The sequence below is a fragment of the Capsella rubella genome, unplaced genomic scaffold (genome assembly GCF_000375325.1).
Source record: "Capsella rubella cultivar Monte Gargano unplaced genomic scaffold, Caprub1_0 scaffold_8, whole genome shotgun sequence".
NCBI classification, from domain to species: domain Eukaryota; kingdom Viridiplantae; phylum Streptophyta; class Magnoliopsida; order Brassicales; family Brassicaceae; genus Capsella; species Capsella rubella.
Window position 1 is genome coordinate 836,026 of NW_006238916.1, and position 14,124 is coordinate 850,149.

A 14,124-nucleotide genomic window follows, 5' to 3' on the forward strand; every position below is an offset into this window, starting at 1 on the left:
AACAAACACAATTGTGAATTAGCTAATGGTATGGCTACTAACTCTTTCACACATTGTTAAAAACTTCAACAACATTTTAGAGTTTGTTATAAAGTTTATCGAGTACATATATAATGAAATTAAAGCAAAAAAAAAAAACAAAAATTGTAAAAGATCAAGCACAAAATAACAACAAACTTGTTTATTTAATCTGTGTTTTCCCTTTCTACACATCAATGAATCATATCTCACCACTCTCTCTTTAGGTCTAAATTCTAATGCCTCTCACACACCATACAAAGAACAAGAAAATAACAATTTGTTAAGGTCACATATGATTCAAGAATCTAAAACAACAAGAACAAAAAAATTTCATTTTTCATCTTCCTAATCAGTATCAGAAAGTAAATAAGCCGGCAAAGAACGCGAACTAGAAACCGATTCGCCATTTTCCGAAGATAAATTTTGCAGTTTCGGTTTCAGTTCCTTGTTACAAAACTCATCATACTCCAATTTATCACCTCCTTTCTTCTTAACTTCAACAACAACCAAAGCTGGAGTCAATTCAAATATCTCAGCAGCAATTGCCAATGGACCTTTCTTGCTTCCTTCTCTTGAACCTTCAAGACTCACTTTACAATCCTTCTTTCGCACGGTAAAACTCACAATCTTGGCTATTTCCTCCAATTTCGATATGATCGTAGCCACAGGAGCTCCAGATACAAACCTAGAGCCTTCACCATCATCTTCAAACAACCCCGAAAGATCAAAACCTGGCGAAAACGAAATGATATCGAAAGCATTCAAACTAGCTGGTCTAGGCATTGAACCTCCCCTTCTCCTCCCATCAAAAGACTCAAAGTCATCGGGTTCAGAAACCATAGAAGACCTCTCGGAAACCGATTCAACGGATTCAATCTCATCATCATCAACAACATTACAAAGCTTATGATCATCTTCAACATAAAACTTTATATGCTTAAAACCTTTCTTGAACCAACTAGTCTCCATAATATCCGGCATTGTAAACCGTCTCTCCGGTTTAGTCTCCAACATTCGAATCAACAACCGGTTAATCTCAACCGGAAACCACCTCGGACACCTAAAATCTCCTTTATAAATCTTCTTATACATAGCCATAACATTCCGGTCATGAAAAGGGAGGAACCCCGCCATTAACACAAACAAGATCACTCCACAAGACCATATATCAACCTTAGCTCCGTCGTAGCCTTTTCGAGCAAGAACCTCCGGCGCCACGTAAGCAGGCGTACCACAAAACGTATGAAACAGCCCATCTTGTCGGATCTGGTCAGAAACAGCACTAAGACCAAAATCAGAGACTTTTAGGTTTCCCTTTTCGTCTAAGAGAAGATTCTCCGGTTTCAAATCTCGATGATAAACACCGCGGAAGTGACAAAACGATACGGCGGAGATCAACTGCTGGAAATATTTACGTGCGACGTCTTCTTTTAACCTTCCTTTAGCTACCTTGTTGAACAATTCACCTCCTCTGACGTACTCCATTACGAAGTAGATCTTGGATTTGGTAGCCATGACTTCGAAAAGCTGAACGATGTTTGGATGACGAACACGACGCAAGATCGAGATCTCGCGTTTGATATGTGCGATTAGACCGCTTTTAAGAACTTTCTCCTTGTCGATTACCTTGATCGCTACGCTTTCTCCAGTTTGAGCGTTTCTTGCGAGATAAACTTTAGCGAAGGTTCCATGGCCAAGAAGCCTACCCATTTCGTATTTGCCAAGGATCAGAGATTGTTGATGGCTCTGATCTTGCCTCTTCTTTATCGATTTCACCTTTCTCAGCAAATCCGCCATTGAAACGGGAGAGATCTCAATATTCGGATTTTGAGATCGGAGTTTTGAGAAACTGGTCGCCTCTTTTTGTTTGGTTTGATTCTTATGAGGTTGTAAGAATAAGACGATCTTTGTCTCTCTTTCTCTCTTGTCTTCTTCTCTCTCTGTATCTGTTCTGTTTTTAGGGTTTTGTCTTTCCAGAAATAGGATTTTGTATTTTGAGTATATTTGGAATTTGTTTCAGAATTGGTAATACAAAATTTTCTGACCAAAGAATGAGTGTATATACAAATAAATCTCAGCTTTGGTCATGGACACCTACGCATATATATATATAAGTCTATTGGTCAACGGATTTAGCTTGTTTGCCTAAATGGCTAATACTCTACCATATTAGAAAAATCAATGGGATATATATATGACTAATTATTTATCATAATTTTGGATTTAAGTAAATATGACAAGAATTTATAATGTTTCACCAAGAGGTTTTGAGTTTTCGACTTGTAACGTAATCAATCTTGAAACAAGTGACTAGAGCATCTCCAAGCATCAAGACTCGGATCTAAGACTTCACAACGTAGTCTCTTTGAAAGGTCCCTAAAACACCTAGATGCATGCATCGCAATTTGCAAGTACTGCCACTGATGAGCATATTTTTCCAAACAGAATTTTATAAAAGAGTAAAAAACGAAAATGATCACATCTTTGGCAGCATAGAATATTCAATTATAAATGATTTCTTGTTTTTTTTAGCTTCTACGTGTGTTTTGCCTACTCATTTGTCTCAATACGAATCAACGACAGCTGTGAATAAAATGTAACCATTAGATGTTTGATACTATTAAGATAGTATTATAAATTTACACCACAGAATAAAATAAAATAAAATAAAAAGTGGCTAATTATGTTGGTAACTGAGTAGACAGTACTTAATTCTAACACATGACTAATTTGAAATTGACGTATCACCTAATTAAAAAAGGTTAATTAGAAAACTTAACATTGGTTTATGTTTTATATAATATAATTCCACTAATTACGTACCATTCTCGTTATGTTATGCATAGAATGACACAAATTTGAAGGAAAACAATTATTTTGGTAGTCAGCTCAATTTAACATTTAATATTAATTGATTTTATATTTAAAAAAAAAGAAAGAAACCAAATTAAATGTAAGTCAAAGGTATGAGATTATTAAGGCAAGTTCGGTGGGGGTGGAAGTCAAACATAACATAATGGTCGGTCAAGATTTAAATATAAGCAAAGTGACAAAATGAAAAGCTTACACTTGTCGTGAAACTGAACTAATTTGCAGGATTTGATAGATTACCAAACCCATCTAACAAAAAATCTTGTTAATTATTATTATTAAGATTGCTATAGAGATTTGAATCATAAGTTTTTTTTGGATCGTAAATTTTGATAATAACGTGCAAGTATTAGGTCACAGGTGTGGTTGGTGAATAAACCCTTATCGACAGGTGTGAATGTGTGATTAGTAAAACTTCAATTAATCAATTCTTTTTTCTTTCTTTTTTCGAAAAAAATATAATGTTAATTTTTTTATGTTTTTATATGTATAGTTGTTTCTAATGCGGTTTGATAAAATTTTCCAATGTATATAGTTTCGAAGAACAAATTTTCTAAAACTTTTCTCTGTGGAGAATTTTTAAATTTATGTCAAAAAGGCCATCTTTTGTTGGGTTTGCAAAAATAAATAAGAAAGAGATTTATGTCAATGCATAATCATGGACCTATCAAGTGGGCTGGATTTTTTTTATAATGGGCCTCTAAGTCCAAACTGAATGAATTCAGCCTAAATGTAATTTATCTATTACAAAATTGTGATTTTACTATCAACTTTAGAAGATCGATTCAAATGAATTAATAACGGTTTAGTACATATTTTACATTCCAAAATTATCCGCTATTAATATTGTAATTTTTTCTCATTCGGATAAATTTTAATCTATAATGTATTTACAAAAACAAATCAATACCGACTATTTAAAATTTAAAATTTAGAGTTTAGAGTTTTGAAACTTTAACATCCTACCCAACCAAAGAAGATTACAAGCCAATATAAATTATCAGACCATAAAACTCCGGTCAAAGCTCCAAACATAAGAATAACCCAATTAAACATTAAAATAGAACAAAGAATCACACACACTTATATATATATATTTATATATATATATATATATATATAAGGAAGCACATGGACCAAACCATGTTGGGGTGAGTGGTTAAAAATGATAAAATAAAAGAATGTGGAATTTAACTTTTAGGTTGGGCTGCTCAAGGAGAATGTGAATGTGTTAGACACTTTTTGTGGAATATTAGTTGGCATTCTCATGGATCTTTTTGTCTTGGGATTTAGTGGATTTGTTTGGAACTTCCCCCAATCCTATTCTTTCTTTAATATTCTTTTAGTTAATTACTTGTTAATTATTACGAAGGTTATCTTAATATAAACCATATGCACCACATAACTCGTTAATACTTTAGAGAGGAGACTCGCACAAAAGAATGGCCAAGTACGAACGTACATCAATCACTTTGCGTATCCACAAACATTTTTATTGCAATATGTAGAAGACGAGCAAGTCAAGTCTTATGTAATGGGTTGACTTCAATGTTTTACTCATCATGAAATTTTATGTGATGAATACATAAATGTCTTAGAGGTAATCTAGACTTTTTGTTTGAGAATATCTAAAGCCAAAAAGATCAATTTGTTTTTTCAACACCAATCTCATAACAAAGTGAAATATAAAAACAGGAATATGGGATTTGGTTTAGTATATGTTTTATCTAAGACTGCTCAACCGCATGCGTTTAAAAACATAATAGTCTGACAAAAACTCTTAAATGTTTAAGTAATTTAACTTAAGGACTTAATCCCTCCAATTAAAAAAAGAGAATTTTTGAGAAATACCCCTTTTGTTTTACCCTTTTTTAAAAATACCCCTCTTTTCTATCTATTTTCAAAAATACCCATTTTCAAATATGAAAAATTATAAACTTTTATATGGTTAATAAGGTACATCGAGGTCATCATTACTACTAGAAGACTAAATCCAAATATTTATAAGGTTTTAAAAGGTCCTAAACGGCATTTATAATGTTTTTATAAGGTTTTTAAAAGGTTTACACAGTTTTTATAAGGTTTTTAAATGGTTTTTAAAATGTATTAATACGGTATTTATAAAATATATATAAAAATTTACACACATATAAAGATAATTTGTGTCTATAAATATAAGTTTACACATATGTTTTTGATAAATTTCAAATTTTATAATGGCTTTTTGATAAATCTATGAATAAGGGTATTTTTAAAAAGTGATATTGGAAAAGGGGTATTTTTGAAATTTCCCCTTAAAAAAAAAAATTATAAGGTTTTTTTTGTGTGTGTGGTATTGTGAACGATTATTTAAAAAGTTGCTTAGCTTTACAGTATTAGATTAATTAAGTTTAAACTATTATATACATAAAAAATCATTAAATGTCTTGATAAGAAAATATATATGCTTCCATATAATCCAAAACAAAATAAACACTTTTTTAAGGTGGACACAAAACAAAAAATCTTATATTCATGTAACCACATGTTCTATTAAAACTACAAACTACAACATTTTTATACCTTCTGAAAAACTTGTAGTAATATTTAGTAATATTTATTTGCTAGTTTATATTCATTTTGACTTTTATTTATTACATCATAATTCACATCATCGTTAACAATATATATCAAATAAATATTAGTATTAGGATTACACTAATATAAGTTTATTAATAAAATCAATTCATTCAACCTAGTTGCTAGAGAAATTTGATATACTTTATGTCCAAATATTGTACTTGTTAAAATCAATTCATTCATCCTAGTTGCTAGAGAAATTTGGATGAAAATCTTCAAGAAATGAATATCTTGTAGAGGAAGATGATTATATGATATACAGAGACATATATTAGTAATTAATATATAGGAAGGTAGGTAGGAGAGAATTTCTAAAACAAAACTTGATACAACTACTGTTTAGATAAGATATGATATGATATGATATTGAAATAGTTTTAATTAGGGAAAATTCTTTGAAATATGTAAATTTTTAACTCCTTTTGTTTTTTGTTTTGTATGATTTGGAAGATGTGTGCTGGGCAATCGTTGTGAGTGAACTTATACGTGTTATAAGGCTTCTTGATGGACGTGAAACTGATCTCTATTCACCTCAGGATCTAATTGATTATACGAGACTACTTAAGAGATGAACGGTCCACAAGAAACAAAATGTATACCATTGTTGTTCTGGTCTAGCGCGCGAAGCTGGCATGACCAGAGTCGTGCGAAGGTTAATGAGTATCAGAAACGATAAAAAAAAACTTTTGGTTTAAACAATACAAAATTTTTTACACAAGTTAACATTTTTTCGTATAAAAAAGAACTAAAACAAAGTATTAGTTACATATTTTTTTTCTCCCTACAAAATTGTTAACGACGCCTTTAAGATAATAAAGTTACAAAATACAATGATTACTTGCAATTCTAAATAAAATTCTCTAAAAAATATTTAACCAAAACAGAGTACTGTAAATAAATATAGCAAATAAAATATAATTAATTTTAACTTGACACTTTGACAAAAAAAAATTGATCAAAAAAACTTTAAATAAAAAGTTAGTCACTGTATTGTTAGCAATTTAGCAAATATGTATCCTAACTGTTTATTTTCTCTTTTAATAGAAGAGGGAAATATTATTCTAATTTTTTAATTAATCATATGTGTCTTTTTAATCAATAATTAAACATATTATAAGTCCATGTTTTAAACTAAATTCTAGATGAACCAATATTTTGCTTCCAAATTTTCTTTATGTATGAGTATTTAACGTTGTAACATACAATTTATAAACACATCTTCTCATATTTAATTATTTATATCATCTTTATTGGGAATAAACTATATAACACTACTAATAAATATATGCTTTTATTTTTTTTCCAAAAATGGATGCCAGAAGCGGCAGCTTCTTTTTTTATAATGCTTGCACGGTTCTGGGCATGACATATGTTATGGATAACGGTATTTAAAGAGAGATTGATTGACTATTCATAGGATGCTTTGTGAATTAGCCAAATCCACATCGTGATCTATCTAACTGTGCCTATATCAAAGACTACAAAAGACTTCACTCGATAGATGAAGCATTTGATGTTCTCAAAAAACATTCGGTTGGAGCAGTTTTGACGATATTTCAGCCAGTGGCGGACCTAGTAAAGGCAGAATAGTTTCCTTATATCACCGCTTCTATGTATTTGATTTTTTTTGCAGATATACCGTGGACCAACCTGCCCCGATTCCCGACTAATTTGTCAAAACCATTCTGATCAGCATATCAGTTTACGATATCAATCATTATCAGTTTAAGAAAATAATCAGGATGTTTTTCTGCACTAATATATATATATATATATGTATATATATATTTTGTGTGGTCTTGTGAACGATTATTTAAAAAAGTTGCTTATCTTTACACTATTAGATTAATTAAGTTTAAACTATTATATACATAAAATATATATGCTTCCATATAATCCGATCCAACCGATCTCCTTGGTACACCTTGGTACATGTACCGTATTTTTTTTATACACTAATTTATGTCAATTACAACATTAAACTATAGTCTTTTTCTCCGGTGCACATTTCTTAAAGTCATAAAACTTGCGAATGTTTGAAATTTTTGAAAGTAGTAACAACAACACTAACTATAATATTAAATTCATGTAATTCAACACAACTTTGATTTTGTGTGGTTTCTCACGGGAATGTTTTGGACAGCGATGTCGTATTATTACACAAGTATCAATATAATCAAACTTTAAGATGTTAATTTATTTAAAATAAGTTAAATGTAAAACTTTGATCATTCAATAACCGAAATGTTGGATGAACAAACACTAGAGTTATTCAAAAAAGTACACAGTTGTTTTTTTTCATTTTATCTCTGTTGTCAACTACACCCATTATTTACTTTCTTCAACCAAACTCATCAACAAATAACCAATAGTAATAAATTGAAACATTTATTACAATGCAAACAGAAGAAATAGTAAATTCTTAAACACACGTTTTCGATTTAGGTTTTGAATGACTATCGCAGACAAAAACGGATTAAAACATCAAAATTAGATTACTTTATATGTAATTTCTTCGCATATTAAAAGAAATCATATGTAATTTGCACCATAACGAATAGTAATTTACAAAATGTTAGCTAAAACTAAAATGATTTAATCTATAAACGTTTGCAACCATTCTAAATTTATAATCCTTATTAATACTTTTAAATATGATTGAATACTCCTACATGAAATTACACACCTATATATATATAGGGTCCACGTTTCTATATATCAACATCTGCATCAAACCACCACACAAAAGTCATCGCACCAACCATACCCCTTTGCTTACTTCACTTGAGTTTTCAAACCCATAACACAACAACGATATACTAAACATACTTCAAATTAGAAATACGCAAGTTGTTGCACTTTTATATCACATGCAACCTTATACAAGATTCCTATTATGGATTTAGTTGCTACTACAATGCAAGTATTGTTTCGTTAATATAGTAAACTAAATGTTGCATTTTCTGAATAATTGTTTTTTTATCCCAAAAATTAGTGACGATCGATAGAATCGAATAATAAAACTTAACTTGTATTTTATGGTTGACGTGACTATAGTATGAAACACGTTTCTTGTATATAAATGTCAAAATTAAACTGGAAAAATCAAGGTGAACATCCAGTTTAAAACAAAGACACAAGTAATGTTATTGTGCACCAAATTTTAATTATCAAATTAATGGTCAAATTAAATTACACTAACTAAATCCAATTTATTGCCTATCATTTTTTGTTTGAAGTATATACATATTTGTCATGAATTGCATGATTTCTCTTTAGATTTATCGGATACCAATCATGTACTTATCATCATTATCTTTACGAGGTACTTTTTTTCTTCTTCTTTCTTTGCCTCTCTTTCTTTTGAAAAAAGTGAAAGGAAAAAAAAAAAGCCTCTAAACACAATTATCAATTTATCTGGGTCACTAAAACAAGTTGATTTACAAAGTCTAGTCTGATATAATTTGTATATATAGACACTTCTTGAATGATGCAAATAGTTCCTATTTACCACAAAGTTATTCAATGACTCAATGATGCAAATAGTTTCTATATATAAACTTTAATTTAACTTTCGCTTTTTACAAAAGCAAAAGAGAAAAAAAAGTACCTTATAAAAGACAATGATGAATATTAAACACATGATTACATAATCTTCTAATCCAAAACAAAATAAAGACCTTTTTAACGTCGACACAGAACAAAAATCTTATATTCATGTAACCACATGTTCTGATAAACTAGAAACTACAACATTTTTATACCTTCTGAAAACTTATAGTAATATTTATTTGCTAGTAGTTTATAAACATTTTGACTTTTATTTATTACATCATAATTTACGTCATCGTTAACAATAGATATCAAATTGTATATGTATTTTGTATGTATCTCCCTCTCTCCCTCTCTCTCTAACTTTATTTTTTTCTGATAAACCTCACCAGCTCCTCTCGGCTCTCATATACAACTGCAACTACTAAACCCTCTCTCTCTCTCTCTATCTCTCTTCACCATTTCTTTATCTTCCATGGAAGAACAACCTTCAACAACAAACTAAAACAAACATGTTTCTAAGGTTGTTTCTTCTCTTATCACTGGTCTCTTTCTCACACTCAGCTTCTTGTCATAATAACACAGACTTCCGTCAGTTAAGCAGAGTTTTCCGTTACGTCTCCGGCTTCAACTCTTCTTGGTTCTCCTCCTCCTCTAACTGCTCCGCCGCCGTCACTCAAATCGTGCTTCCGTCAAGAAACCTAAACGGCACCGTTTCTTGGAACCCTTTGCGTAATCTCACGCGCTTACGTGTTCTTGATCTCTCCAACAACTCTCTCCATGGTTCTATTCCCACTTGGCTCTGGTCTAAACCGGGTCTCGTCTCTGTTAATCTCTCCCGGAATCGGTTTGGTGGCTCTATACGAGTGATTCCGGTTAATGGTTCTGTTTCTTCTGTTCAGAAGTTGAATCTCTCGTTCAATCGGTTTACAAACGCTGTTAACTTAACCGGGTTTATTAACCTCACAGCTCTCGATCTCTCTGGTAACAATCTCGGTGTTTTGCCACTTGGTTTAGCTTCTCTCTCCGGTTTAAACCATCTCGATATCTCACGATGTAAAATCAACGGCAGTGTTAAACCAATCTCCGGTTTAAAATCGTTGAATTACTTGGATTTATCGGAGAATTCAATGAACGGTTCGTTTCCGGTTGATTTTCCGAATCTCAACCATCTCCGGTTCTTGAATTTATCTGCAAATCGGTTTTCCGGTTCGGTCGGGTTTGACAAATACCGTAAATTCGGCAAATCGGCTTTCTCACACGGCGGCAGTTTCGTATTCAACGACTCCAAAATCCCGAACCACCACCTTCTCCATAGTCTCCCTCACCGGAATCCTCCGCCGCCACGTCATCGACCCGTCAAAACTCACCGTTTTCATAAACACACTCCTCTGGTGATCGGTTTGTCATCTTCGTTAGGAGCTTTGGTAATCCTAATATTCGCGGTGGCCATAATTATAATCCGCCGTAGATTGAAATCGGCGAAGATGAAAACGAGATGGGCGATTTCGAACCCAGTACCGATGGATTACAAGATGGATAAATCTGGACCGTTCGAATTCGGGACGGAGTCAGGTTCGTCATGGGTCGCCGATATAAAAGAACCAACGGCGGCTCCGGTTGTGATGGCATCTAAGCCGTTGATGAATCTTACTTTCAAGGATCTGATTGTTGCCACGTCACATTTCGGAACGGAGTCCGTTATATCTGACGGCACTTGTGGTCCGCTTTATCGTGCCGTATTACCAGGAGATCTCCACGTGGCAATCAAAGTGCTTGAAAAGATCAGAGACGTTGATCAAAACGACGCCATTACTGCGTTTGAAGCTTTGACTCGGCTTAAACATCCAAATCTGTTGACTCTCTCCGGTTATTGCATCGCAGGTACTAAACTAATCTGTCCCCATAGTTCTTATTTCTTATTAATTATGACCTAAAGTTTTGGAATTGATTTAAAACCCCATATACTTTGATTCTTCTACTACCAATTCGCAAATACTGTATATATTTTGCTATAAATAACAAAGTAAATTTTAATTGGTGGAATAAGCTAATTTAGAACCAAATATAAATATATCTATATATGAAGGACTAGGTTTTGACTATTTTATTCTATAAACATTTTTTTTTATTTTGCTGGGGGTTGAAATTCAAAAAAAGAAAAAATATCGAGGCGTAGACGTCATTTAATGAATTTTTGTCTCTACTTTCACGGGTTTTTGGATAAACATTAATGAGGGCATTAAATGCTGAACGGTGTCGTATTCATTAGTAGTATGCACAGTAGCATATTGTACAGACGAGAAAAAATAAAATTTGTCAGTTGTGTAATGATGTTACGTTACGTAGAAAAATCTAATATGTTTTTTGTGCCATGATTACTAGATTTTTTTTTTCTTTTATGAATTTTCGTGAACTTAACGTAAAAACGTATAATTATTCCAAAAAGTTTTCTCCAGAGAAAATATGAATAAAGTAATGTGTATGTGTGTGTTTGTGATAGATTCTTACAACGACTTGTTTTTAGGGTTGTTTCATTTGGTGTCTTTGTTAGTGGACTGACTTTAAAATATGTGCAGACAAGTCACATCCTTATGCTTTGGGACTCGTATAGGTTTTATATATTAGCTTGTCGGGTCTCAACAATATTTTCTCTTTACGTAATATGCTAAATAATAATGCTTTCCTAGTCATTTCTTAGATAGGAAAAATGAAAACATATGTTTCTAACTAATAATATGGTTTATTGATTATTAGGAAAAGAGAAGCTTATATTATACGAATTTATGGCAAACGGAGATCTTCACCGATGGTTACACGAGCTTCCGGCTGGAGAAACCAACGTGGAAGATTGGAGTGCTGATACATGGGAGAGTCACGTCGGAGACTCGTCTCCTGAGAAAACAAACTGGCTTATACGTCACCGTATTGCCATTGGGGTTGCACGTGGTTTAGCCTATCTTCATCATGTTGGTACTACTCATGGACACTTAGTTGCTACCAACATCCTCTTAACCGAAACCCTAGAGCCGCGGATCTCGGATTTTGGTATCAACAACATAGCGAAAACGGGCAATGATAACAATGTAGAATTCGATGTGTATAGTTTCGGGGTGATTTTGTTTGAGTTGTTAACCGGGAAGCAAGGGAGTGATGAGAATGTTAAATCGGTTCGAAGGTTGGTTAAGGAGAGGAGAGGTGAAGAAGCTCTTGATTCGAGATTGCGATTAGCGGTTGGAGAATCGGTTAATGAGATGGTCGAGAGTCTTCGGGTTGGTTACTTTTGCACGGCTGATACGCCAGGGAAGCGACCAACAATGCAACAAGTCTTGGGTCTTCTTAAAGACATACGTACTGTTTCGCGTTGAGTTAGGGACGTGAGAAAAAGTTTGGTTTAAGATAAATCATGTGAGTATTAATTAGATTCGAGTGTTGTGCGATTGTTGTGGTGTGTGAGTTACATGCGGTTTTGTCAAAGTTACTTTGTATTTTTTTTTTCTTTTTTCTTTTTGGAAATTATAGAAAAAATATTTCTAAAAATTGACAAAATTTTCTTAACTAGTGCAATTTTTATTTGATAAAAAAGTTACATTTTTTCACATCCAAATTTACATAAACATTATTCAACAAAGCCTTATAATATAATGGTTTAGCATTAAAATTTCCTGATGATTCATTTTGCACGAATGTAATAGGTCATAATAATCACTAATTAACATGAGATTCTGATTATTGGGTTGACGCTCTGAAAGACTGAAACGACTTAGCTCGAAAAAGAATTAGAATTTGGTATTGACACGTTAGTTGTCATCTCAATGAAAACTAGTGTGTTTAGTTGATACGTCAGTCCGAATAAAATCAGGGTTTGACAATGACTTACAAAAAAAATGAGGTCCCGGAACGTAAAGAATCAACTCTCTATATGTCCTGACCATTACCAAAAAACCAAAAATGATATCATCGCCATAGCTTAAAAGATATTGATGGTATCCAAAGAAGCATCTTAAACCAACATGCATGTACATGACTATATATATGTTACCGATTTGTGAAGACAATTCTGATTCATACGATATATTGTTCTGGAGCCGTACTACTACTCCATGTGATATATAGAATAATGAGAAGGAAAATGTTAGAAGAGGGAAGACAAAACAAAGTGGGTAAGGTGGAAAAGTATTGGTAAGATAATTGCAGAGAAGCTGGTGAGATAGCTTATTGGTTTTTTTTGTTTGTCTTTTCTACGATAATATGGCTATGCATACCATATTTTACTCCAAGTATTCTATTCATATTATTCTTTTCAAAAGAATACACTAGCGAATAAGATACCTTCACAATAAGATATAGTTTAGGTTATTTAGAGTTGAATTGTTGAGTAGAAAATGGTTACTATATATGATTGAGATAGACAAATATGTTTATATATCGTACTATTTTTAATTTATCATTTATAAAGTATCATTCAGAGTAGTACAAATCAAAGATTTATTTTTTAATTTTGTAATTTTTTATTACGAAAATTTATATACAAATTTAATAAATTATAAACCGATTTTACATACAAATAAACTTAGTCGACTTTATCAGCTACTACGTTATTATAAAGCATTCTTTTACCGCATAATTATTACAAACTGTTTTACATACAAATAAACTTAGTCTGTTTTATCCATAACTTAAAACTCAAATTAAAACAAAAATGCTTTTATTACATGTAATTAAAAGTACTAGTGAATTTAACTTGTAATTTATAAAGGAGAGTTTGTTCCCGATAAACTTGTAATTTAATTACTGAGATGACAAAAAAAAAAGTACTAGTGAATGTTCTTTAATTTGCTAGTCCATGATTGGTTTCACACAACAAAATTAAACCAGAGTTATACGTCAAACACGATATATTATACTCTCTATTGATATTTATATGCCTCTATACTCTCTTCTCTTCTCTTGGCTGCCTTCACTTTGTTTTTTCTGATGGACTCTCTGATCCAAATTGTTATTTTTTTCTTCATATTTATCTATTTGTTTTGTTATGAATTCCACTTTATTCCGCTTTCA

At 32.0% G+C, this 14,124-nt stretch overlaps 2 protein-coding genes across 2 annotated transcripts; one reads left to right on the forward strand and one right to left on the reverse strand.

The window, feature by feature from the left end:
• Nucleotides 1–339: 339 nt before the first annotated feature.
• On the reverse strand, nucleotides 340–1,982 carry LOC17875707 (CBL-interacting serine/threonine-protein kinase 19). Its single transcript, XM_006282264.2, has one exon. The coding sequence runs from the start codon at nucleotides 1,816–1,818 to the stop codon at nucleotides 367–369; it is 1,452 nt and encodes a 483-aa protein (XP_006282326.1). The 5' UTR covers nucleotides 1,819–1,982; the 3' UTR covers nucleotides 340–366.
• A 7,449-nt stretch (nucleotides 1,983–9,431) lies between these two features.
• On the forward strand, nucleotides 9,432–12,616 carry LOC17875946 (calmodulin-binding receptor kinase CaMRLK). The gene is made up of 2 exons (XM_006279422.2): nucleotides 9,432–10,947; nucleotides 11,821–12,616. Exons 1-2 carry the CDS (start codon nucleotides 9,576–9,578, stop codon nucleotides 12,429–12,431), a joined length of 1,983 nt encoding a protein of 660 aa, XP_006279484.1. The 5' UTR covers nucleotides 9,432–9,575; the 3' UTR covers nucleotides 12,432–12,616.
• The last annotated feature ends 1,508 nt before the right edge of the window (nucleotides 12,617–14,124 follow it).

What these genes read in the sequence shown, in the direction of transcription:
- LOC17875707 (XM_006282264.2), bottom strand. Translation starts at nt 1,818, where the DNA reads ATGGCGGATTTGCTGAGAAAGGTGAAATCGATAAAGAAGAGGCAAGAT.
- LOC17875946 (XM_006279422.2), top strand. Translation starts at nt 9,576, where the DNA reads ATGTTTCTAAGGTTGTTTCTTCTCTTATCACTGGTCTCTTTCTCACAC. An exon ending in CTCCGGTTATTGCATCGCAG is followed by an intron (nt 10,948 to 11,820) that starts GTACTAAACTAA and finishes ATTGATTATTAG; the next exon opens with GAAAAGAGAAGCTTATATTA.